Source organism: Sturnira hondurensis, unplaced genomic scaffold (genome assembly GCF_014824575.4).
Source record: "Sturnira hondurensis isolate 20B ecotype Veracruz unplaced genomic scaffold, ASM1482457v3 Scaffold0025484, whole genome shotgun sequence".
NCBI classification, from domain to species: Eukaryota; Metazoa; Chordata; class Mammalia; order Chiroptera; family Phyllostomidae; genus Sturnira; species Sturnira hondurensis.
The window spans coordinates 161,518-188,655 of NW_028098115.1; the positions used below are offsets into that span (position 1 = coordinate 161,518).

The following is a 27,138-nucleotide window of genomic DNA, read 5'->3' on the forward strand; positions in this document are numbered from 1 at the left end:
ATAGACAGGGGGAGGTTAAGAATAGTATAGGAAATGGAGAAGCCAAAGAATTTATATGTATGACCCATGGATATGAACTAAGTGGGGGGAAATGCTGATGAAGGGGTATACAGGGCAGAGGGGAGAAAAAAATGGAACAACTATAATAGCATAATTAATGAAATATATTTAAAAAAACAATAGAACCTATAGAAATAATGTGACCAACTCTTGAGTTGTTCACTTAAAAGCAAACACTGCAATCTCCCATGTCCCCCTTTCCTCTTTCCCACTAGATACAATACAAAAATGATGGCTGGAGCACTCATTTTGTACCAGGAAGTGGAAGCAGAATATCTGAAAATGGCGGAGCAATAAGGCAAAAGGTGCCTGGGTCTCAGTAACAGTGTCGCTGTGCTGCCTAGACTTCTGTAGAAGAGAAATTCACTATCTTCCTTGAAAAAAAAAACCTAAATGGAGTAGAAACCACAAATATCACCCAAAAATGTTCTAACAAACCCCCAGCCCTTTCAGTACCCAACCTGTACTCACTTCAGTATCCCGTCAGTACAGCCCGAGAGTGTCACTTCATTGGGATTCAAGTCGGGTGGTCTGACAAAGGAAGAAGAAGCCACCACCAATCAGAAACAGTGCCAGGAACACAGTCACTGCCCCCTAAAACCCTAGGATAGACACCCCACCTCTGTGTTTTTATCAGGGTTGTGTGCCAGTCTAGGGCTAGGGTAGATCCTTACAAAGGGGTACTGATCTAGGCTAAAAACTTCAGAAAAGTTTCTTGCACCTAAAGTGCCGCAGACGTAAGAGGCAGAGCTGGGGAGGTGCCTGACAAGTGGGAGAGCCCCACACTTCAGTAAGGTAGAAATACGGATCACTATCCTCTGGCACTGGGCAATAAGGTGTGTGAGTGCCCTTACCTGTACCCTGTCCTTCTTGGGAGAACACCAACAAAGAGGCACTTGGAATTCACATGCTGCCAGATAAGCTGTTTGGCCTCGTTTATCAGTCTGTCATCCAACGCCTCTCCAAAGACCACCACCCTGTCCACCTGTAAGATAAAAGGGGAGGGGCTGAGCCTAAGGAACAGCGGAACAGAAGACAGGCTAAAGAGATCAGGACATCAAGAGATGGGGGAATGGGGGAATCTGGAGAATTCTGAGCAGGAAGATAACTGCCTCTCTTAGAACACTTTGGGCCAGGGAGCCATTGCACCCTGACTGGGAGGGCATCAAAGCAGCAGTGGGGGAAGGAGCGGTGGTGGGCAGGTAGCTGGCTCATTCAGGCTCCTGAGAGCTGACTGCCAAATATTTAGGAATTTTGAGAACCAGTTGTTAAACCTAGCCACTATTAAATATTAAATTGTATGAACTTACAATTAAGTAAATTGTGTTAAAAACAAAGGAAATAAATAGAAACTCTTTTATTTATTTAATAAATAAATACTAATTATTTTATTTTACATCTTATCATTATCTAGTCTTGATCTTACTTACATGTACTTTATCTGTCTGTATTGCGGAAAGACTATACAATGGTGTAATACTTAGTTTCTCTTCCTGACTCCAAGTTCACTGATACCTTGAAATCAACCATGGAAGGAGTATTTACACCATGGAAATTAGCTAACCAAAAAATCCTACTAACCAAGACTTATTTTTCCCAGATCGTGGGTTGTTAAACCTTTACCAGCATAACACTGGTTAGGGGGTTGCACCCAGCAGGGAGCTGATCTGGGCACTGTACTTGGCTTAAAACATCAGCTTTGAGGAATGAGACACATCAGTTGTGGAGGCAAATGTGGGGAAAGGGAGGGTTTCTCAGGGACTGGGAAGTACTCACAGGAACCCTCTGGGCAGCCAGAGACAGCAGGTACTTCCCAAAAGTATGCAGTGACCATTCATAATCTCCATTTAATTCCTGAAGGAAAAATCCTCGTGTTACATGGCTGCCTGAGAGACCTTCAGAACTGTGCATGCCCAAGCCTTTCCTGACCAGGCAGGCTGCTCCCAGGCCTGTGTCCATTCATATACTTTTGCAGGGCACAGGTGGGTGACTGACCTGGACTTGAGCCTGGAGGTCCACCGCAGTCTTCAGGATACCGTCCTCTGCCTTAATCACAGCAGACTTCACCGTGCTGCTGCCGCACAGCAAGAGATCCGCGTGCTCCGCCCGTGCAATCATCATTCCCATCAACAGCAACACATAGTTCAGGTCAGGCTGATTAGACAAGCAGCAGAGTGAAATAAGACTCCCTTGCTTTCAAATCCACTCTTGTCTAAGCAGCCTTGACAGCCAAACACATCCACTGCTTGGGGACGGGGACAAAATCCCAAATTAGGAGGGGAGCACTTTTAGCAGCCCTCAGGAAGAGCTGCCAGGAGAGAGGTGGAGAGAGGCCAGAATCCCTGCCCAGATTCAGCACTTGGATGTAGGGAGGCAAAAGTGAATATTTGGGTGACAGAAATTTAGAGATTATATATCAGCCAAATATGAAATGTTAGTATCATAATCCACGAACAGGCTTGAGACCACATTCTAGAAATTACCCCTGGGGACCAAGGTCTGACACTGGGAAGCAATTGCAAATCCTTTGTTTCACTTACTTGCTTATGCCTGCTTGCTTAATTGAGAACCAAATCTGCAAACAGGATATCTCTGAGAAGCCCCAGCATCCTATCAAACCCTCACTTCTTTTATTTTTTTTTTTACCTCTTGTGGGTTGTTCTTGGGACGGAGCTGGTCTGCACAGGCGTCTGTCAAATAGACCAGGAGGGTTCGGCCTGGCAGTGGGGGCAGGCTGTGCTTCACAGACAGGTTCATGGCTGTCTCCAGGGCCTGTCGATACCGAGCCAACATCTCACCGTCATATTTCCACTGCCTGCAGGCAGGAGAGACACAGATAGAAGGACTTAGGGGTTTCTCTGTTTGCCACGTTAAGGGAAATGGGAAGATGAGAACTTGCCAGTCAAGTATTGAGTCTTCACTGCCCACCCCTCCCCCACCTTCCACAGCCCTCCTCCATTGGCAGGAGAACACTGGGACAGAGCTTCCCTTTGCTGTCATTCTATGCGACTCCCCCAATCCATTACCATGGCAGGAGAGAAGTCATCTGTAGACCCACTCTCTGAAATCAGTTGTTATACTTGTTTCATGAGGCAACATTTAACTGCTACAAATTTTTTAATTATATCTTAAAAAATAAATATAGCTTCCGGTCAAGATGGCAACATAGACAGACGTGACTCACCTCTTTGCACAACCACATCAAAATTACAACTAAAATATAGAACAACCATCACTCAGGAACATCAGAAATCGAGCTGAATGGAAGTCTGACAACTACAGAATTGAAGAAACCATATACAGTAAGTCAATAGGATAAAAACAATTAAAATATTAAAAGAGATTTAAGAAACTAAATAACCAAGTGTAATGTGCATGTTTGAATCCTGACTTGAATAAAACTGTGAAATAATACTTTTGAGATAAAAATTTTTAATATGGACTAGATTATAAATGATATACCAAGGATTTTTTTCAGTTTCTTAAGTATATTAATGACAGTCTGATTATATAAATGTTTGCTTTAAGAGACACATGAGCCCTGGCCGGGTGGCTTAGCTGGTTGGAGCATTGGTCCCGTACACCAGAATATCATGGGTTTGATTCCCCATCAGGGCACGTACCTAAGTTGTGGGTTCAATCCCCAACCAGGGTGTGTACAGGAGGCAACCGATCACTCATCAGTGTTTTTCTCTCAGATCAATGCCTCTTGCTATCCTCAGGTGAGGATTTAAAAAAACAGAGACACATGAGAAGTATGGAGGAGTGAAGTAAAATGCATCATACTACTGGACATTTGTTTTTTGAAAACATATTCAAAAAAGGAAAAAGAAAAAGATGAAAAGGGTCAAGAAAGGAAGTGTGGTAAAATGTAGATAATCACTGAATATGGCTAATAGTTTTGTAGGAGTCCATTAAACTATTCTCATTACTTGTGTGCATGTTTAAATTTTTTCATATTAATTTTTTAATATTTAGAATTCAGTGGTTATTACCAGTACTATCCAATAAAATTAAATTGCAAATAATAAAATTAAAATTAAATTAAAGTTACACACACATTTAATTTAAATTTTTCTAGTAGCCACATTTAAAAAAGTACAAAGAAACAGAAGAAATGAATTTAATATTACATTTAACCTAATACATAAAAGTATTTTCATGTCAACATGCAGTTAATACAAAAATTATTAATGAGATCTTTTACATCCTTTTTTCATACTGTCCTCAAAATCCAGCACATCTCAGTTCCAACAAGCTACATTTCAAATGCTCAAAAGGCACATGTGGCTATGCCCAACAAAGGCACACTGTTTAGACTATAGCTGAAGCTTGACTCTTAATGAACTGTGTTCACTGGTCACTGATTCAGGACACTCCTGGCCACTGAGCTCTGCCAGAAGGTTAGATGATCCCTGCCTTTGCCCTGAATAAAAATAAATAAAGATACTGTTGAAGCACCTAAAAGGACAGGGTGCTGGGATTTAGGGGAAGTTTCACATCTGTGTTTCAGTCTGCTTGATGATAACTACATCTGTGTCAAAAGAAAAAGGAAAGAGAATGGATCAGCACACACAGAGAAAATGAGAAACAAAAAGAAAAACAGGTATCACAGAGAAGGAAAAGGAAGAAAACTGTACCAGAACAGAAGCAAAGAAGATGCTAGCAGGCATAAAGAGAAAGGAAGATGCTTCACAGACTCACAGAATCCATGGAAACCAATGAAACAATCACAAAGAATAGAGCAGAGGCCCAAACATAAATTTTGTTTCATACAATGTTAAACACAAGTTTTGCTATGCAAGAGACGACTGAAACCAGGGAAGTCTAAGCCATTGGGATGACTGCCAAGCATGTCTTTCCAGAATCAAAGCTAGGATTCTCAGATGATTCTCAAACCTTGCCGGGGTACCTTTTATTACTCACCCTTTGCTTCCAGATAACACACACACACACATACCTGGTTCTGTGTGTTTTCAGTTTCTCGAGCTTGAGTTGCTCATACAACACAGGCATCATCATTGCTGCCCGAAGTTTGCGACGATTTAGGTTGCAAAGTTCCCTTTTATAGTCCCGCCTCTTCACAACTTTTGACTTTCTAATGATTATCTGCTTCATCAGTTGTGTGTTGGAAGGAAATGGCAATGCTGCATGGCAACAGATAAGTATTTGAGTAGGAAATTTCTGTTTCTTCATCTTGCTTTCCCATCAGTGCCAGTCCTGCACCCCAACCCCATCTGACCTCTGTTCACCCCACACCCTGAAACTGGAAGGCAAGATGCTAAAAAATACCAGTGCTGCTGCCTCATGTCTTCTCAGACAGAAGATACAAACTGGAGTTAGAAGAAGAGAGATAATACCTTTAGCTTTCAGTTGAGCCTCAAGGTAATTGATGGAATCATAGGCATTAAGGAATCTGAATGGAAATTGTCGACTGTGGATTATTGACTTCTGGAAAGCAAGAGAGGGGTCATGAGTATGAGGGGCATTAGGGACTTCAGTGACCAGGAACTTGACATAATCACTCTAGATTTGTGGGAAGGTAAAGAAAGACAACATGAATATTGGAGAAGAGATACAGAGAAAGGGAGAGAAGATTCAAAAGAAAGGCAGTATGTGGGAATCTAAGAAGAGGTAAAGGAGAGGAAGTAACAGGAGTTGTCTTTGTTTTATAACAGACCTCCTCTGAAGTCAGTTAAATTACAGAAGTGCCTCCTCCTACTAAGTCACTAATCTTAGAAAATAAAAAGGAGAGAGCTAATTTCTCAAAGGGTTGGTGAACCCCCACACCTATCTTTTCCAACCTATCTGTATCTGCACACCTGTTTTCAGCCCACTTGGAAATAGCTGGGCAGCCATAACCCTCCCCAGCCACTAGGAAAAGGCTGGCTTTCAAAGCAGCAGCAGCAGCATCTCCACACCCACCTTTAGTGGCTGGGCCACCCAGCTCCCTGCCCCTCACAAATACCGCTTGCTGGAGTCTCTGCAGTACAAGCTTGTGGTGGTGGGCGCTGATCCCAACCCGAAGCAGGTTGCACAGATTCCGAAGCATGGCCATGAAGGGAAGCTTGCCATTGTCTGTGGGAGTGGGGCAGAGGGTGAGAAAAGCAAGCAAAGGATGAGCGAGAGAGGTCAGAGGCCAGAGGGAGAAGTTCAGAGGTTACGTAGAAAATTCAAGATAAAGGGAGTGAGGCATTAACATATTATCTATCTGACTCAAAACACTTTAAATCTCTGCAAAGAAAAAAAAACACAGTTGGTCTGAAGTTCAGAGCAAAATTTATACAACACTGTTTATGGGATGGCTGTCTCAATAAACAACTTATATTATCCCTTTGTCTATTGGCTCCAGCCCTGAGACTGGGGTCCACTAACAAACTATATTCTCTAATCTAGAGTAAGGATTTCCAAACATTTTAGATAGCTAAAAAAGAAATTTCCTAGTATAAGATTTGTTTCATTTATAAATTACATACATGTAGTACAATCATTAGTTAATATTTCAAGGTACCATATACACTTAAGGTAAGGCTCATCATTATGATGGTGAGTGTAAATCCCTATTTCAAATAGTCATCTTGAAATTTTTTAAGTTTTCTGGCAAACCCCTTGTCAGGACTCATTAAATAGTCATTATTTTTCACTCATGTAAGGTGAAAGAGACCTACAATGAAGCACAACTTCACTTCTGTCACATGCTTATTGTTCACGCGTCCCTGTGATATTAGTATTATCTTCAGGTCATAATTTCTGAATACTAACTTTTTAAGGCATGTGTCCATTTTAAAGGGCTGGTTTGATTAATAATGAATAATAATTCTAAATCCATTTATGATTCAAAGATAAGTTGCAATGTCACATCATGTAGAAACCAAAAAAGGAGGGTGGGGGCACCAACAATGCCCTCGTGATGTGGGCGCCTCCTCTTCCTCAGTACATCTCAACCATCATACACCATACACCATACGGACTGAGTGGCTAGTATAGGTAAAAAAATTCCTTCTATCTTTTACATAAAGGTAAACATAAGTAAGTAGTATGATATTTTTCCTGGGTAGCCCCACTTTAGAGACCGGGCCACTCAGCCCCCAAACCCACATCCCACGCACTAGCCTGCACTCACCAACAGCTTTCATCGGGAGAACAGAAAAATAAGGTTGTGTACACAGTATAAGCGATTTGTGCCAACTGATGAACTATTGTATCCTTTGTAAAGTCATAAATTTTTATCAATTGTTGCTAGTGTGATGGGTTTTCTAGATCATTTTGATAAGAACTCAAGTCCAAGATCATATGTATGATACTAGAAAATAAATTGAGTATTTATCCTATAGACCGAGAAACTCACTGATTTCATTCCAAAGAAATTGTTAATAAGTTAATGAACCAGTGGACTCCAAAGAGGGGTCTGTATATATAATTATATTTTATCTTATATTTTATACTGATATTGATATATTTTAATATTTTATTTATTTATATTTATTTTTACATATATATTTCAAATAATTGTATTTTATATACTTTTCAAAGTACATTAATTTATTAGTACATATACAAAATTTTTTAAAATACAGGTTGGGGCAAAAGTAGGTTTACAGTTCTTCATATGGAAAATAATACAATAATAAATAATAATACAAAAATAAACTCTGTTTTGTGTACTCACAACTATAAACCTATTTTTGCCCAACCCTATATGTTGAACCCTATATGTTCTGCTATATTCTGCTATATATTCTGCCATATTCCAAGATTTTTTTTGCAATATATGATTTTAAAAAAACTGAACACCAGTGGATTAGACTACAGGCATTTGTCTCAATCAAAAAAAATGACAGTTTTCATTTTCAGGGGCAGAGAGAGAAAGTGCAGATGATACATACTAGAATTATCTGCACATACTGGTTGCCAACCAGGCCTCTTTATTCTACTCCACCCAAAGTTAAGTCAATATTGGATAAAAGAATGTCAGGCACATGTATGCATGTGTGTGTTTTAATTCCCATGTGACTCTGATGCAGACACGAGTGACAATCACAATGTGAGAGGAATACTAAGCAGCTGAGCAATTCAGGTGTCCCAGAGTATAATCTATAATGGCAGTTCACAGAGAAATAAGGGAAAAGCCAACGTGGTCTTCTGAAGCTCTAAAGTGTGAAGTCTACGATATTCAAGTAGACAAAAGGTCTAGTTACATATTTCCCAACAGAAAAAAATTGACTTTAAATTTTCTAAGATGAAAGAAGCAAAAGAAAACAAAATAGAATAGAAAGAACCTTCTATAGTTAAAAATAAATAACAAAAAAGAAAACAGAGAAAGAGAAGATTGAGAGTAATTTGTTCCTCCCTGATGTGAAGTTTTTAAAATCAATATGGGCATATTACCTAAAGTCCTAAATATAAATTTCTGTGGAGATTCCACTATGCCATGTGCCAGAAAGTTCCTACCTTATTTGGATGAGTTACACAAGTATTGCTACAAGTACAATCAGAGAAGGTACCATTTTTGTCATGTGTTGATAAAGACTTGCATATATCACCTAACCACATCTGGAATAACTATCTGCCTACAAAGCCAATGTCACAGAAAGCAAGCACCACTGTCCACTTGGGTGTAGTCAAAGGCAGACCTTGTAAACCCAATCACCAAGCAACAAAATAACTGCATCATATACGAAAATCATCTAGTCCAAAATGGAGAGAGACATAAATGGGGAAGAACAGAAGAGGGTGTGATGGTCAAGGTTACTGTACCAATAAGTTCCTCCCAGACAGAAGCTTTGTTCCCCCGCAAGCTCAGCTCCCGTTCCCACGTCTCTGGCTGAGACAGCTTCATCCGCTTCCCAGCTCTACTAGAATCCCATGGTCCAGGGAGGCGACTTCGAGAAAAGGCCTGCAGGTTGGATGGGTATCTGGAACAGAGGAGGAAAATCTTATCATTTCAAAGCCAGCTGAAAATAACTCAGAAAAGGAAAGGTGAGCCAGTCAAAGCTAGTCAGTAATGTTTACAGGCCGTGTCTGCCCAAACTAATGTTGTTGGGGAGAGAACTACAGGGGTTGGGGCCATGGGTGTTGGAAAGTCATGGAGTTGCCCAAATGGAATGGACAGTCAGGGTGTATCTTCTCACCTGTAGCCCAGCAGGGAGTGCACGAGCTGGGCAGGCTCCCGGATATGCAGTCGCTGTACCAACTTCTTCAGGGTGAACCTTGGTGGCTTCTTTTTCTCTGGCACTGCATTGTAGGTCTTCTCAAACTGTGGAAATGTCCCCAAATCCCACAGGGGCCATTTAATCTATGATCTTGGTCACTTTCTTTAGAAAGCAGAACCTAAGACCATCCTATACCTCTGAGATCATTTCTTTCCCCCAAAGTAGATTTGGGCAAATAGTAGGAATAGGGGATAAAACTCTTTAGCAACACAACTCCAGTGGCAAGCATAAGCTAGCAGTGTTTTGGGGTCACTCACTGTGTTTTATTTACACAGGACTGAACTATCAATGGTAAAATGGAAAGATTGCCTTGTGAAAAAGCAAGATGGGAGAGAACACCTTCTTTTCAGAGGGAAGAAGGAGAAAAGTGGCTCTTATTTAAATCACAGAGACTTGGAACAGGTAAATGGAGACATGAGAACAATGCAGGAGTTAAAAACTGAAAGAAGTTGTTGCCCTGACCAGTGTGGCTCAGTTGGGCAACGTCTGGGAAAGTGAAAGGCTGCTGGTTTGCTTCTTGGTGGGGGCACCTGCCCAGGAGGCAGGCTGGTCCCCCATCAGGGTACATACAGAAGGCAACCCAGCCGATGTTTCTCTCTTGCAATGATGTTTCCCTCCCTCTCCTTCTCCCCACTCCCCCCAACTCTAAGAATAAATAAAATCTTAAAAGGAAAACTGAAAGAAGTTGCTTTTCAGAATCTTCTATGGTGGAAGAGCTAAGTTTGGGATGTATTATTAGGATGAAGAGAAAAGATCAGCTGACCAACTGAGAATGTGTCTGCTTATATTTTCCTAATCTCTATTTTAATGACGATGATGGTGATCGCTCACAGTTACTCAGTGCCAGGTACTGCTGGTATTGTTAGAAATACCAAAAATATAATGACTGATTCAATCCTCACAAAAACCCAATGAGATTGGTACTACCATTATCTCCATTTACATCTGAGGAAACTGAGGCAAGAGAGGGCAAATCATTGGCCAAAGTCAGGTAGCCTGCAAGTGCTGGTGGTGGTGGGATTCAACCCCAGTCAGAATCCAGATTCTATGCTCTTAAACACTAAGTGCAATGACTTGTTTGTTATTAATGCAAAAAAATTTTTTTGCTTATTTTTAACATTTCCTATGGAAGGTAAATATTTTATGTCTTTAACTCATTTATCTAGGTGGATATGCCATGGTGGGGTGAGGGAGGAGCCTTTCCTGGTGCTTTCAAAACTGGATCCTACAATCACAGCTGAGAATTCCCCCCTAGAAAATTGGCATGTGCCTATCATATCCACTATTGGTATTTCTTTTTCTTTAAATGAAGACTTTGTTTGTTTGTTTGTTTGTTTGTTTTCAGAGAGAGAGTAGGGGAGGAAGAAAGAGAGGGAGAGAAACATCGATCAGTTGCCTCTCGCAAGCCCCCAACTAGGAACCAGTTCTGCAACCCAGGCACATGCCCTGCCTTGGAATCAAACATGTGGTTTGCAGGATGATATTCAACCCACTGACCCCACCAGTCAGGGCTCCACTGTTAGTATTTCTAAACCAAACGGAATTCCATTTCTAAATGTTAGTTGTGAAAAGATTGTACGTGTATATATGGAATCCCAGAACAAGGCACTCACCTTCTCCTGTTCAATTTTAAGAGGCATAAGGTACCTTGGAAGATACTGGTTTGTCTCAGAAAATGGACACTCCTCCTTCTGTTGGGACAGGAGAAGCATTCAAAAAGGGAAATAGACAATCCCATTTCCCTGGAGAGATCCATTCCAAGAGCCCCAAAGGCCCATCTCTACCGAGAAGGAAGCCAGCTAGGAAAGAGGCAGGCCCTGTCCTCTCTGCCCCCTGAGCTCTACCTGGATCCTCTGCATTTTTCTGACTCTGTTCCTGGTGGTAGGAACATTTCAGATGCTTAGTGCGGGGTCCCCCAGGGTCAGCATGTTCCTTCATTCCTCCCTTTCCGAGAAAATGGACCTGGGCAATAAAAGACCAGGGTTGAGACAGGGACTGACCGGAGGGCGGGGGGGTCGGTGGGGGCATCTCTTGGCCCGGTGCTTCCGAGGGTTGTACTTGGCCAGCTGGTACTCATCAAACTGGGCAAATTTGTCAGTCATAGCAGCACGTAGACAGGCAGGCAGAGGTACCAGCTTGTCCCCCTCTCCTCCAGCCAGGCTCTGTCAGAGAGAGAGGAAACCATCAGGAATGAGACCGAAACAAGCCCCCCCAAACAAAACAAGACTCCAGAAAGTTAAATCAGAATAGGGATCGAGTTCTCAGCCCCTGCTCTAAAATTAGTTTCTGTGTTACTGGGCCTGTCAGTAGACCTCTATGAGTCTTGTTTTCTTCATTGTAAATAAAAGGTCCAGAATAAAACCCATTTTTCTCAAACTGAGGTCCAGCGCTTCTCGGTTGAATTCTCCCTGTTGGGCAACCCAGCTTGTTACAGGGAGATTTTTATCCTGTCTTGGCACCAAGGTGGAAGACTGCAGAGGGGAGCCCTAACTGTCTTGAGAATTTTCTCCAGGGATGCAATGAGCAACCCACATGAAGGCCAAAATTCAGGAAAGTGTCATACCTGGTAGACCTGAGCTACCTGGATCCAATCAGAAGGCAGCTGAACAATGGCACAGAAATATCGTCGCAGGTGAGGGCGGCAGTCTGGCAAGAAGGCAGCAATGGCTAACACTTTGTTGGCCACATCCCGCATGTTCAGCTGCTGCCTGGCATACAGAGACGCCTAGGGAACAGGGAGGGGAGGGTTGGTATCTCAGCCACTTCTCCCAGACCTTCAAGCCCTAAAGGAATTTATATATCTAATCTACCTGCAAAACACCTTTCCCGAGCCCTCCATTTGGTCTATAATCTAGTCAGTATCTAGTTGGTAATCTAATCAGTATCCACCTTTATTTGCAGCATGTCTTCTGGGTCTACTAATCACCTCCCAAGTCAACCAGGCCCTTTCCCTCTTCGGAAGACCTCCCACCACCAATGTCTACCACAGACTTACCCTGGATTCAAGTGCTTATGAAATCTGACATCTTCCAAAGCCTCAGAGAAAACATTTCCCCTCTTCTCTACTTCTGAAACAGGCACTTGTCTACTACACCACTTGCATTTACATATTTGGAAGTGTTTTGCTGACCCAGCAATACCACAAGCTCCTTAAAAGCCAGATCATGTTTCATTCTGTTGATATGACCCTCAAGATACTGTGTACTTAGACTGTGTACTTGCTAAACAAATGAACTCTAGTATCTCCTTCCCAATTCCACCTTCCCCACTCCTCAGAGAACCCCAGGGACCAGACCATAGACTCACCCAGGGATCCTATTCCCTTCCCAAAGTGAAGCTCCTTCCACCCACAACACAAAGCTGGTCACCATCCCCCTCACACACTATAAGCACATTCTTGAGCTCCCAGCTTCCCACTCCCATCCACTCTCTCAAGTCACAGTACCTTGAGGATAAACTCAGGCTCCAATGGCGCAAGTTCTGTACAGGCTTTCAGTAGGGAGGTCTTCATCCAGGCAACTGCATTTTTCACGTTTGCATTTGATACCACAGTGGAGCACAACAAGTTCATTAGAGTCATCTGAGGATTGAGAAGGAGAGGGAAGGAAGGAAGGAAGAGGTATAAGGACAAACTTAAGCATCCCACAGGCCAACTTACAAAATCAAGGACAGAGAGAATGGACCCCAGATTCAGCAAGATGTTTGTTCAACCAGGAGGTTAGAAAAGGGGATTGGAAAGTGCTGGGTAATGCCCCCTGCACTTTGAACACCACTGCTCAGCCTTTGAGCACCACTCCTCCCACCCATCCACGCCCTTCCCTCCACCACCATCAACCTCTTCCCCACTCTGGAACTTTTACCTTCTTTTGCTGAAGAACCTGGACAGTGGGCTCAGACCAAGACTTGGAGTCCCCAGAGGTAAGCTTCAAGGCCAGCTCCTCTACCTCCTCCTCCTCTCCAAAGCTCAGACTATAAATAGGTATTTGAGTCTCTGCCCATGTCTTCTCTTCTGAAGAGGACCAACAACCCTGGGGATAGTAGCAGTTATTAATCACAGCCCCTCAAACATAGATCTGAAGGCAACTCCCTGGGACAGGAAGCATCCGCATCTAACTTCTAGCACCTGAACTTCTCTCCTTTTGCACCCAGCACCGATCTGTCCTGTGTGACGTAGGGATTTCTTACTGTCACACACATCACCTTTCCCAACCTAACCTTCTGAGCCTTTGCTCAGGTGTTTTGTGATCCCCCTGTTTTCATCTCCTTACTGATGTCACAGACTAAATGCCTGGGGCACCCCCTACAACACACTTCCCATGATGCTATTAAAGTATTTTGGAGTCAAAAGAAAAAGGGCCACATCCCAGGTCAATCCCCCAGCAATCTTGGGCTGCTTAACCTCTGAACCTCAGCTTCCTCTTCTCATTCCCTACTACCTGCCTAATGGGGCTGTTAGAAGATTAAGTGGGCTAATGCATGTATGACTTCACACATTGCAAAACCCCAAATAAAAGTAAGATGGCAGTAATTGTAATCCTGATGACTTTGTGAGGTAGATTTTTAATTATCTCATTTTAAAGATGAGAAAATTAACCTTGGCTGGGGTGGCTCAGTGGATTGAGTGCTGGCCTGTGAACCAAAGGGTCACAGGCTAGATTCCCAATCAGGGCACCTGCGTGAGTGGCCGGCTGTGTGCAAGAGGCAACCAGTCAATGTATCTCATACATCAATGTTTCTCTCTTTCTCTCTCCCTCTCCTTCTCTCTAAAAATAAATAAATAAAAATCTTTTTTAAAAAGATAAAGAAGTTAAAGCTTCAAAAGGTTAATAGTTTTGCCCAAGGTTGGGTTATGATTGACAATATAGGGCTCAGGTTAGTCTTTCCCTCAGTCCAGGTCTCGAGGCTATACAGAGGAATGTGTGATTGTATAGTGTATATACGCATACAAGTAAACATGTGTTTGTACAGGCAGAGAGAGGTGACTGGGCCAGGGTATAGCATATATGTCTCACACCTGATATAAGACCTCAAAAGCACTTGATTGATTGTGCTACTGCAACATCTTGATGGCTCCCCTCCTGAGCAGAGGCTTTCTTAGGACAGGGCCTGTTTTTCTTCTACTGTTCAGAATGTCTGAACTAGGTATGTAATGAGAGTAATGATGCCAATGAAGACATCCCTGGGCTAAAGGGCACCTCGGAAAGAGGTTTTGAGGAGAAAAGGTATACAGACACAGAGCTGCACAGAGAGACAGTGGGGCACTGAAAGCTAGGGACTACAGAATCCAACAGACAAGGCTGCAGTCAAGATGAGTGCCTGGAGCTATTACCAAAGCTGTTTCCTGAGCTCTCTCTGTGGCAGAGATGGATTCCAGGGCCTTGGGGCAGGTCAGGAGGCCTTGTCCCTCAGAGAGACACTGAGCCCTCCAGGTTGGAAGCTCAGGGAGCAGGTGGTTGTCGGTGCTCAGGGTGCACCAATCAGCTTGAGCCATCGGAGATATCTGGAGATGCTGGAGCAAGCGGCTGGCAGACATAGTGCTCTTTAGAGTGGGTAGTGTGGCCAGGCACCGGTTCTCCAAAGACAGGATGTCTGCGTGGGAAGACACATGCCCATGGGGTTTTTCTGCGGTCTTCAGGTCAGGAAGAGTGGCCAGGCACCGGTTCTCCAATGAGAGGATGTCTGCGTGGGCAGACACATGCCCATGGGGTTTTTCTGCAGTCTTCAGGTCAGGAAGAGTGGCCATGCACTGGTTCTCCAAGGAAAGGATGTCTGTGTGGGCAGACACATGCCCATGGGGTTTCTCCATGGTCTTCAGGTTAGGAAGTGTGGCCAGGCACCGGTTCTCCAAGGAGAGGATGTCTGTGTGGGCAGACACACACCCATGGGGTTTCTCCATGGTCTTCAGGTTAGGAAGTGTGGCCAGGCACCGGTTCTCCAAGGAGAGAATGTCCAGGTGGGCAGACACATGCCCATGTAGTTTCTCCATGGCTGGAGCCCACCCAGTATATCCTAGAAGGAGAGAAAGACAGGTGATGAACACCTGGCTACACTGGGAGTATATCTTTCCTATAGCTTTCCTGGGAATGCCAGTGACCTGCAGGCAGAGAACAACCAATATTTTTTTTCTAGGACTGGGTTCATTATAAGGATGTATTCAGGGAATATTCTACAGAAAGAATACACAGAGTATTCTAAAGGAGAAGAGTAGTGAAAGGTAAGGAAGAAGCTTAAGGGCAGGGAACTTGTTTTTTGTTTTTATTTTTGTTTTTTTAAAAAGGACATGTCTTTTGATGAAGGGGTAAGGGAGCCCCCCAGGGCAGTAGGTGTGATCTCAACTTAGTTCAAAGACCACATTTGTAACCTGGACTCTGTATTCTTAGCTCCAGAGAAACATTTTGATCAGGCTGCCCACATTCACCACCTCACCTTCCTTGCCTCCTGCTCACTCTCTAACCAACTAAATGGGATTTTGTGCCCACTACTCCTATCCTCTTAGGTAACTAATGGAACTCTTGTTACACAAGAACAGACACATCTGGGAACTTACTTTACTTCAACTCACAAGTACAATATGATACTCTTGACCACTTACTCACTGAAACTCTTTTCCTTTGGTTTCCATGGTACTACTGTCCTGGTTTTCCTTTTTGAGTTTATTTAGTTCATTAGATACCACACGTAAGTGAAATCATATGGTATTCGTCTTTCTCTGATTGGCTTAATTCACTTAGCATAACACCCTCTAGGTTCATCCATGCCCTGATTTTTCTCTTACAGCTCTGACCACATCTTCTTGGGAGTTCCTTCTCTGCTGTTCCTTGAATGCTAATGCTCCCTAGAGTTCTAATCATTCTGTACACTCTCCCAACACGGTCTCACCTACTCTGTGGCTCCAAATAACATTTCTATGCTGGCAACTCACAAATTTACTCCTTGAGCTTGTGGACAGGAATGTAGGATATGTCCAAGGAGATCTGAATGGATTGACAATCCATTTAGACTTGACCAGAAAGGACAATGGATAGCTCACTGGACATCACTGTGGGCAAATTACACCAAGAATGATGACCTCTGAGCCCTATATACTTCCTTCATATCTTTGTATTATATAAGCCTCCAGGGAAAGGAGTGGGGAAATCTCAGAACTAACTCAAGTTTTTTTTAAGTCTCAAAATAAAAATTAAGTTAACAGAAAAATACAGTTAAATATTTTTTGGACCCTGAAATTTGTGAATGGAAATTCAGCCGTGAAGTACAAATGAAAAGTCCTCACCCTCCACCTCTAGTTCCATTCTCCAGGGATAAGTTTTATATAAGTAGTTTCGGACGCTTCCTAGGCATGTACAAATAAACGTATACACCTCCTCCCTTTTTTTCTTTGCTTTACACAAAGAGGACCATACTTAAGACACTATTCTGCACTCATTATATTTTGGAGACCTTGTTGTGTTAATACATTAATGCCCACCTCACTTTTATAAAAGTTGGCTGTACGCTATTCTAGCCTGTTTAAGCGCAGCCCAGGTTTCTGTTATTACAAACAGTGCTCCTACCACTTTGCTTGTGACAGCTACTCTCTCCTTCCAAGGAGCTCACAACAAGGAAGTAAGGGAAACTGATTCCTACTTGGTCTCTTCCTCCCTCTTGTGTCCTGCGTCCTGCCCCTTTCTGGCCCTCACCCTTCTCTGCTGGCTTTCTCATCTGGCTTTCTCACTGTCCTTTGTACATGAACGCACTCCCCTCCCGGACGGACACACACACACACCTTTCTCATGTGGCCTCACGGTCCTTACACTTACACACACGCACTCACACACGAACACACATCCTTCTGGAGCTGCCGTGAGTAGCCAGGCAGACTCACCCCACGGGCGTCCGCCCCACCTGAGCCTGGAGAGCACTCGACCCTTCCCACCGGCTCTCGGTACAGAGCCCAGCGCCCCAGACCCCGGGCGAGGGCGGCTTCTACCTGCGCTCTCACCCTCCCCGGAGCCAGCCGGGGCTGCAGAAGCTCCCTGCTCCACGCGGGGATTAGGTTCTCGGCAACGGGAAGCAGCAGACCAGCTCTCCGCCCGGCAAGTCGGAAGAACGGACCGGGAGGAGGAGCCGGGTGGGGCGCGGGGAGGGCACAGCGCATGGGAGGAGACTGGGCTGGAGCCGGGCCTACGCGGAGGGTTACGAGGTCTGAGCCTGGCACCGCCCACCGGAGCGCAGGTGCCCGGCAGGCGGTGCAAATACACAGAGAGCATCGAAGCCGCTTCTCCGGCCTGAGTTTGGTACCGTAACCCCACATTTTCCCCTTCCTGGTACTTCTTTCTCCTGTCTGTCAGGCTTCGCTCTCTACCAAGGTCCCCTCTTTTGCTAAATTTCCTCTCCTTTCTTCTGTCGTATTTTCACACACTTTCTTGAAAAAGATTTTTTTTTTAGATTTTATTTATTTATTTATCTTTAGAGGGGAAGGAGAGAGGGAGAGAAACACCAATGTATGGCTGCCTTTCGTGCATCCCCTGCTGGTAGTTAGCCTGCAAGGAACCAGCCTGCAACCCAGGCATGTGCCCTGACCGGGAATCGAACCGCGATCGTCTGGTTCTCAGGCCCTCGCTCAATCCACTGAGCTTCGCCAGCCAGGGCCTCTTGGGAAAGATTTTGACATGTTCCTTGCCTGCAGGGACACCTTTTTTCCTAGGGTCAAAAGTACTTGGACTCTTAACTCATCCAAAATTTACTTTGTGAAAATAGAAATAAAGACCTAATATGGTGTTATTATGGCAGGGTGGACTCAGAGCAGCCCGCGTCCATCTGGGGTAGATGCGTGGATTGCAAATGATCTATCTGGAGCTGTTCTGAATGGCTAATGCGAGCTGTTTCCCAGAAGGTGTGACCAGGCTCAGCACAGAGACCAGCGAGCGACCTATCGGTAGGACGGTATTGCTTGTGTTCTTTTATAAAGAGCTGCGCCAAACAGATAGTAGCAGAAGAAATATGCTGACCTCGTGCAAAACAGATTATCTGTCATCTGGGAGATATCCCTTTACCCAGGAAAAATGTCCCTTTGCTTAGGGAGGCACCCTTCATTCCCTGATAACCGCTCAGCGTTGGGACTAGCCAATTCATCCAGCCAGATTCCACCTTCCTTCCTTCCGTCTCCTTTACTACCCACTCAGTCAGTCTCCATACTCCCTTTTTATAACAAATATTTATGTACCCATTATCCTCCTGAACTAAAATTCATAAATCATGTAATTTACCTCTCTACACTATTTTTTGAAGTAACAAATAGCCTAAAGAGATAGAAGGGAAGGTAAAGGAAGGTAGTTTATACAAACTACTGTGTGTATAATGTTTTGATATTATAGGGGACTCAGTGTGGCGCTCAGAGGTATGCATCTTTATGGAGAACTGCCTTAAAAGCACCTGAATAGAGTTGCTTATGTGGCATGATTTTCCAAAAATGATAAATAATTTTTGGCAGACTAACAAAACAAAGTGTGATTATCCCATGATATGGTGGTTACAGCTCTGGAAAGTTCAGTATATATTAAACTATGCCTAAAATGCCTTGTGTTTTTATTTAAGATTCTTAAGGCTCTAAGATTCTTAGAGCCTAATTACAGTGGATTTTGGGCTACATGTGTGTCAAGTCATTCAGAGCTGTCAGAGGTGCAGGAAGGTCCCTCACTGTGTGGGACGGTTGCTGAGAGCATAGCAATCTCAGACCCTGTCCATTAAATATCCACCCTTATTATTCTGGGGCCCCTCCAACCTCACCTCCCCCACCCCCCAAGAAAAGCTTCCACAAATTTCTGAACCACTCCCTAGGGTGCAGTAGCCCTCGGAGGTCTGTCTGTAGAAGAAGAGAAGAGTTTGGGTGGAAACACAAGACCTAGAACACCTGAAATAAGAGACTGTGCAAGGCAACTGGAGTAGGGGCATATGGATGAAAAGGAGACAAGAACAGAGGTGGGGGTCTACTTAGGACTTTACTTCCAAAGTCCTTAATTTGTCAAGCCACTCTCTTGAGGTGAAGCAACCTTTCTTCAGATAACTATCATTGATTCAATCAGGGAGTTTTTCCAACCAAATAACTATACCAGGATTGAGGAGACATTCTGTTTCTCACTGGAGTAACTCTCCTGGAGCTTATTTTTCTTACTTGCAAGTTGTTAAATTCACTTTCTCCTTCATACACAGCCCACACTCCAGATTGTTGATCCATGGCATTGAGCTGCAGTGTCTGATTGGTGAGTGTAGTGTCCAGGCTGGTTCTTTCTGGGGCCAAGGATGCTATCCCCTCAGCCCACAGAAGCCCTTTTATTGAGGCTCCTACTGCCCATTAAAATTACTGACCTGTTTTAGTCAGTTTAATTGCACATTTCTTGTTCTCCCCCACTTTGATTCAACAAACATCTATTAAGCACCTATCAGGTGGCAAGGATAGTGGGTTCAAATATAAAACATTCCTCCTTCTGGAGTCTTCACGGTCTCATGAAGGAGACAGACATATGCAGAAGTCACAAAATGCATGCAAGTGCTATATTCCACTAAGGTACAAAATACAGGGTTATATGAGGGAAGGATCTTGAGTGACTTCCTGGAGTGATAAACTTTGAACTGGGAAGGGCAGGCTTCTGATAAGAAGTGGAGAAGAGAGTGAGAGCCTGGGGAATATAAAGGCTAATAGTTCCACCAGGTTTTTTTCCCCTTTGTGAATAATTACCTTTAGATTCATAGGTTGTGTTTCTGTTCAGTCTAACCACGGCCAACTTCAAAACACTGCACAAGCTGTGATACCTGGACAAGCACTTAGTCAGTAGTACTTGGAAAGTACTGGTCCAAGGAGGCCTTCTGTGCCATTGGAAAGTCCTAGAAGCCAATTAGCACATTACAGAAACTTCAAGGCCATCTCCCTTCTGATTCTTCTGACTCAAAACAACCCTGCATTTTTGTCACTGCCTGCTGACATTTCCTAACATCTTCCTTCACCTTCCTTCAAAGGTCATGTTCTGCTGTGAGCCATCCTTCCCTGACTAGTTGTCCTTACCGGATATGGTAGGTTAAAGGAAGCCACATAGTCTTGGCTTCTCTTCCCACTGAAAAGTGGAATCTGATTTTTCATTTCTTGCATCTGGACTGACCTAGAGACTTGCTTAACCAATTCACTGGTAGAAGTGACATTCTGGGACTTCCAAGGCTAGGTCAAAGGAAACTTCTTGTACTTTCCATCCAGGATTCCAGAATACTCCCTCTGGGAGCCCTGAGGTGCCAAGCAAGGCCAACTACCCTTAAGCTGCCATGCCGAAGAGGCCACGTACAGGTGCTTTAGTTAGTCTCAGCTTTCCAGCGCCCCCCCCCACACACACACACACACACCAGGGCACCTGACAGGTGAACAAAGCTGTCTTGGGCCCTTCAGACCAGCCCATCTATACCGGTTTAGTACAACCAAGTAATTTCCATCAATGAACATGGAACAAAAGAATCATCTAGCTGAAGCCTGTCTAATTTAAGTGAAACCAATGATGCATAAGATCATGAGAGATGTAGTAAAGTGATTGCTATTTTAGTCGTGAAACTTGGGGCAGTTTGTTATGTCACATTAGAGAACTGGCACACCGGGCCTGCGACGTCGAACACTAGTTTATGTCACTAGATTACCTTGTTGTCTTCCTACTCTCCTTAAACCTTTTTTTTTCTTTCTTTTTTTTATTTAACTTTTGTTCAAGTACAGTTTTCTTTCTTGTATTCCCAGCCCTGCCCCCCCAGTGCTCCCCACCCCCCTCCCATCTCCGCCCCCCGTCTTAGTTATTGTCCATGTGTCCTTCATACTTATTCATGTGAGTCCATCCCCTTTTACTCTGTGCTTCTCTCCCCTCTGCCCTCTGGACCCTGTCAGCATCCTTAAACCTTTTAAATCACCTAATCCCTAACACACTGGTGCTGTGCAATAGTTCCACTTATTGGAATTGCTGGTTTTGGGAAGTAGGTTGGCTGAGATAGATGCCCACTTATGTGTCAAATATATCTGGACAAGGAGACTCGTATCCATGGAATTGGTATACTCCCTCATCATTCATTCGACAAGTATTTGTTAATTAGTATTGTCAAATTAATTAACATCCGAACGAAACCCTAGGATGTGTGCAATGACGTCACACTTGCCCAACAGCTGCACAGCCCCAGGTGAGGGTCAACAAGTACAAAGAAACACTGTGGTGACATACAAGCTTCAGTACTCCCTCCCACCATGATTTCCCGGTTATCTGGTTTTCGTACTCAGAGAAATGGCCCTATTTCTCAGCCCACAGGGGTATTAGAGAGAGGTTCTGACACAAGACAATGAACATACTTAATATATTGTTCTCATATATTCTTCTGTGTTTTGCATAAAATTTTAATATCAGCCTCCATGCCCTCTTGGGACATTTGCTAAAAATATTTGTACTTAATATTTAAGTACAAATATTAAGTACAACCTTAACGGTTGAGGTCTAGAACTCAGTCAACAAGTAACTTCAGCACTTGCTCCTTGCATATTAGCAAACACGTGTTTGTACAGACAAAGTGGTCAGAGGCCATTTTGGGTGGCAACATTGTAGATTTGTAGCCACCATAGAAATTTATCCAAATTAACTGCCGAAGTTCCTATGGCCAGGTACTGTAGCCAACCTCCTTATCAGAGCCCTCGCCTCTGAGCTCCCTTTCTTAAGCACACTCTGGGTGCTGCTGGGAGAACTGCTGGGACCTGTGCAGTCATGTGGGTGATGAGGAGCTGGTATTGTTGCTTTAGGTTTTGGCAAATACATCAAGAGAAAGTGAAACTATCCGGTCTGTAGTGGATGGACTAGAGCACACATTTCCATCAGATCATCTCTTAGCACTGCCTCTTGTGAGGGCCTGAGAAGCGGAGTTTCATGTTGTGGACTAGTGAGCCTAGGCTCTAAACAGCCCCTGAAGAATCCTGCCCATGGCGTGCTAGACACTAGCACGTTTAACAGTTGGAGACAAATAGCTGTTATCACTTTACTAAGTGATCATTCATTTTTCACTTGACAGGTAGTCCAAATGGTTCAAATGACTTTCCCAGGTTGGACAGCTGGTCTCTTGATTCCCAGTCCAGTGCTTGGCCACAGTAGCACCTGCTCCCTTTGACATTTTTTAATGTTATTGCCTACATAAGTGCCTCGGTCTGGCCGCAGCTTATCTAAGGGTCCCACAGGTGAAAGTAGGCGTCAGCAATGGGTAACAGATGACAACATGCCTCAAAGGACAGTGAAGCTCTGTTCCGTTTATTGCAAGTACAAGCTGATTTTTTATATTTTCATTTTTGGCATTGATTAATATTTTGTAGGTGTTTTGTTTGATTAGTTAAGTAGAAACAATCAATACAAAGGTAACCAGAAAAAGTACAAAAGTTCCCATAAATTCAGTTATATAAGACAAAAATTAATTTAACTAGGAGAATTATTAATCAAACAAATAGAAGTAGTTGTATGTATAGAGCTTGAATGTCTTAATATTTATTAAAGTTTCTCAGAAATTCATTATGGGGTAAAAAGACACGCTAGACTGAGTAGAGGCAATAGGCAATTATAAGGCCTTTTTGATGTCTAACTTAGCTATCTATCTTGCTGTCTAAAATGTTTTTTGTGTACTGTGGACTCTAACTCCTTGGTAGTTGTTTCTATGTGCTTAGCTCGTAATAGCTAACCAGCTTCTTCTGTTTTTATGCCTGTCTAATTCTAATTGATATATATTCCTATTCAAGGTAAAGGAGGGGCTATTACTCTAACAACTCTTTGACAATCAGGGGCTATTTTCTTAAAGAGGTTTTTGCTATTCTATGAGGCAGTTCTGTGGGAATACATATTTTTCCCTGAACTGTTCTTTCTTGGGTGGCTTTCACAGGAACAAATAAGTAAAGTATGATGCCTTAATTCAGCCAGGGTGATATTGCTTAGGACTTGAGCCAACTGTTGTTTTTTCTCTGAGAGTGGTCATTAATTCTAGGAGATTCCAAATTATCAGAAGTGTAAAGGTTAGAATACTAAGAAACAGTAAGAATAAAAGCAACACCATATATCCACTAATGCCACGTCCGTCCTGCTGGAAAACGCTTCTGTGAAGCCGTCATCTCCAAGTCGTGACTGTGTCAACCGACATGGTTAGAAAACGCTTCTGTGAAGCCTTTGTCCCCAAGCCGTGACTGTGTCAGCCGACCTTATGTGCACTGGACGTGGCACATAAGGCCCCTGTTAAAATGAGCTCTGGCCCCAGAGGCCTTTTTCATGAACATATCAAAGATTATGTCAGCAGTTCACAAGTCCTGGAAGATAGGGCCTGCCTGAGGAATGCCGCCTTGTGTCAAAAAGAAATCATAATAGAAACCTGATCAGGCCACCTAATGTCACATAGGATTTGAGTGCTGCTTCTTGCGTAGACAGAGCATTTCAAAGTAAACTGTGTACATCAAAATAGTGGACTTGGGGGAACATTTTAATGGCTGGTAGGAATAATGAGACAAAATATGTGGATTAAGAGAGCCCCAGGAGAACTGGAGTACTTGGGCACCATGTTAGAGTAATCTGAAATGGGGGCGGAGATGGCACACTATAGTTTAGTAATTAAGCATGCACTCTGGAGTTCAGCAGATATGTGTTAAAACCTTGCTCTGCTATTGATGGGCTGTGAAATGCTAGGCTGCAGAAGAAAATAAGGTAGATAATCTCATAAACCCTGAACAGAGCAAGAGACTGCTGATGTTGATATAGTAAAGAGGCCAGTCAGGACCCTTCATTTGAAAAGTTTCACCTTTGCCCTGGCTGGTGTGGTTCAGTGGATTGAGTGCCGGCCTGCAAACCAAACGGTTTGATTCCCAAATTGTTGGTTGGATCCTGGTCAGGGCACGTGCCTGGGCTGCAGACCAAGTCCCCAGTAGGAGGCACTTGAGAGGAAACCTCACATTGATGTTTCTCTCCCTCTCTATCTCCCTCCCTTCCCCTCCTAAAAATAAATAAATAAAATCTTTTTTTAAAAAAGAAAGAAAAGTTTCACCTTCCCCCTCATGCCCTGACCACTGTGACCAGTGTGTGTGTCTCAGTGGGTTGGGCATCATCCTGCAAAGCAAAGGGTTGCCAGTTCAATTCCCAGTTGGGGCACATGAGTGGGTTGCAGGCCAGGTCCTTGGCTGGGAGCATGTAAGAGGTAACCAGTGGATGTTTTTCTCCCTCTCTGTCTCCCTTCTTGCCCATCTTTCTAAACAAAGTGGGGGAAAGAAAAGTTTTACCACATGTATCATATTCAAAACAGTCCCTGGCTCACACATTCTAATAAAGAAAACTATTGGAAGGAGGGACCCCTTACTCTGGCTGAGCTTCTTTGAAATTCACAGCTAGTATGTGATAGCAGTTGGATGTTTGACTCCTCAAAACCATGTTTCTAAGCTTCCAATGCCATTTATACCCTTTAATTGCTCTTACTAGTATGAGTGTCATGAATTAAGGCTGCCACCTCCATGCAGATGGATCTACACTGGAGATGGCATAATTTTTAAACATTTTTTTTCAGTAGGCTCTGAAATCCTTCTACCTGAATTCAAACGCATGCTCAACATTTACAAACTGCATGACCTTGGGTGAGTAAATTCATTCTTCTAAGCTTCAATTTCCTTATCTGTAAAATGGGGATAATAATAGCACCCACTTTTATAGGTTGTATTGGCATTTAAATGAGATAATGTGTATAAAGCACTCAGCATACTGCCTGGCACATAGCAAGCACTTAAACAATATGAGCTATAACGTATTTTTTTTAAAGCAGTTCTTTTGAGAGAGTTGGCTTTCATTAGTGACAGTTTGCTTGAAAAGTATGTATCAGGGCTCCTATGGCAATAAGTCAGGCTGCTATATTGTTAGAAGACCACTGGCTTCTTAAATGCTCTGGCCACAGCAGGAGTCCAGATAAACCCATGCCCTTATCTGAGGAGCATGTGAGGCTGGAGTAGCTGGGGATAATCCTTGTAAGCCTCTGCATGGCCCTCCTGGTCTCAGGAGCCTGCCCCCACCACACACTGACCACCTTGCGTGGCATCATCTAGCTTGCTGACCTAAAGGACGTGGCCTGGGAACTTGATTTGGAGACTACCAGGACACCCTACCATCATGTTATGATGTTTATAGTACAGGTATTATCCCTATTTTATGGATCAATATACTATTATACAAAGTGATTAAGGGACTTACTCACCATTACCAAAACAGCAATCATTTTGGGGCTTGAACCCAAATTATTGATTCTAATTCAACATAAACTTTCAAGCTAGATGTACTTTTTTCATTATTCTAATCATAAATATGGATTATTATATCTTGAGTCACCAGTGATAATAATAATACCATGAGCATTTGGCTCTCAGAGAAAAAAACTATAATGTCACCACTAGTGATATATATTACATGTATTCATTAATATATATAGTTGTGTGTGTGTATATGGTTGTATTACCAGGAATTTTGATAAATTCACACTTTTCCACCTATGATCCCTTGATTTCAAGGGCTTGCCAGGATTTGGAATTTAGTCTGTAGCCCTGAAAGAGTAATTGGGACTGTCCTTCCCATAGAATCAACCTGTGAGGTGTGTCCCCGTCAGCCTCTTGGTCCTTATGTACCATTACATCACCTGGAGAATGCACTCATGAAAAGCCTCCCTCTTTATTGTTCAGACTGCCACATGCCTTGGCTTCCTATGCTCTGTAAGGAAGGGTTAGAGTTACATGGTCTCCAAAATCTCTTCATTCCATGATTCTATTAAATCTTTCTGTGCAGTTTTTTACTCCTCCAGCAGGACACTCACTTGCTTCTACAGCTCAGATGGTCTGCCTGGGTACATAATGATGGTTAGTTTTGCAGCCAGTAGGACATTCATGTAACTATTTTACCCTCGGGGGTTTTTTTTTCATTTTTATACCTTTTTTGCTGTCAATTTTCCAGGTGTCCAGGACTTAATACATACAGTGAATTTGACAGAGAAAATTTTGGGAGAAGAGACAAGTTAGGTTTCTGTTTTAGTAGTTCAGAATTACATCATGAGTCAAGGGAAGAAAAAGATAAGGGGAGAAGAAACTCAAGATGATTACAAAGATTTATGTCTAGGAAAAGGGGGAAATGGTAGTGCCAACAAAGCCTAGTGAGTTTGAACTGATGATAGTGGTATGTCCAAGTGGAGGTGAGGGCTGCTGAAATAGTCAGCCTTAGAACCCAGGCGAGTCACTAAACCTTGAGACAGAGGAGAGGTGAGCTTTCTGAAGACAAGCAAGGCAAAAGAAGAACAAGGACAGCCCAGAATTAGGCACAGGAGTCAAAGGGTCATTACAGTCCAACACACTTATGGTACTAAATGTTAACCTATAAACCCAATCTATCCAGTTCCTGGGTCAGTCTTGGAAACATGGGAGCAATAACCAAGTCTGCCCTCACCCACAAAGGAATTTGAAGGAAGACTGTGGAGGAGCCAGAATGAGAGAATCTAAAACACCTTGGCTCATTATCTCATTTAACAAAGATAAGAATTCTGGGCCTCTACACACTCATCAAACTGTAGCCTAATTCCTGGGTTGCCACGATTTCCCAGTCTGTGTGAATGGTTTCTGCCTCAATCTCTGACTCTCACTGTACTTCTTTTCTGGGCTCAAAATTCTACCATGAATCTCAGTGCAATTGGTTAGGGCCCTAGTAGGACTATGTCAGGTCCCTCTCAATCAAGAGTGGACCATTGACCAGGGTCCTTTTTAAATTTTTTTTCAGGTTTTAAAATATTTTATTTGCATATTTAAAAATTGTGCATTCCAAAAATTAAAATCATTTTAACA

At 43.2% G+C, this 27,138-nt stretch overlaps 1 protein-coding gene across 2 annotated transcripts in view; it reads right to left on the bottom strand.

Annotated features, from left to right (window-relative positions):
* TEP1 (telomerase associated protein 1) overlaps window positions 1-17,370 on the bottom strand; it is a 39,049-nt gene extending 21,679 nt beyond the window's left edge. Inside the window, exons 1-17 of one of the 2 annotated variants that reach the window (XM_037039753.1) lie at window positions 17,254-17,370; window positions 14,602-15,281; window positions 13,133-13,300; window positions 12,718-12,852; window positions 11,836-11,997; window positions 11,273-11,434; window positions 10,886-10,963; window positions 9,192-9,316; window positions 8,818-8,975; window positions 6,029-6,138; window positions 5,421-5,511; window positions 5,021-5,207; window positions 2,707-2,875; window positions 2,056-2,214; window positions 1,837-1,914; window positions 915-1,045; window positions 532-591 (exon numbers count right to left, since the gene is read on the bottom strand). In XM_037039753.1, coding sequence (XP_036895648.1) covers window positions 532-591; window positions 915-1,045; window positions 1,837-1,914; window positions 2,056-2,214; window positions 2,707-2,875; window positions 5,021-5,207; window positions 5,421-5,511; window positions 6,029-6,138; window positions 8,818-8,975; window positions 9,192-9,316; window positions 10,886-10,963; window positions 11,273-11,434; window positions 11,836-11,997; window positions 12,718-12,852; window positions 13,133-13,300; window positions 14,602-15,258 — 2,630 coding nt within the window. In that variant the 5' untranslated portion in view covers window positions 15,259-15,281; window positions 17,254-17,370. Of the gene's footprint in view, window positions 1-531; window positions 592-914; window positions 1,046-1,836; window positions 1,915-2,055; window positions 2,215-2,706; window positions 2,876-5,020; window positions 5,208-5,420; window positions 5,512-6,028; window positions 6,139-8,817; window positions 8,976-9,191; window positions 9,317-10,885; window positions 10,964-11,272; window positions 11,435-11,835; window positions 11,998-12,717; window positions 12,853-13,132; window positions 13,301-14,601; window positions 15,282-17,241 lie in introns of both variants that reach the window. The other variant, XM_037039754.1, reaches the window with a different exon arrangement.
* Window positions 17,371-27,138: the final 9,768 nt, after the last annotated feature.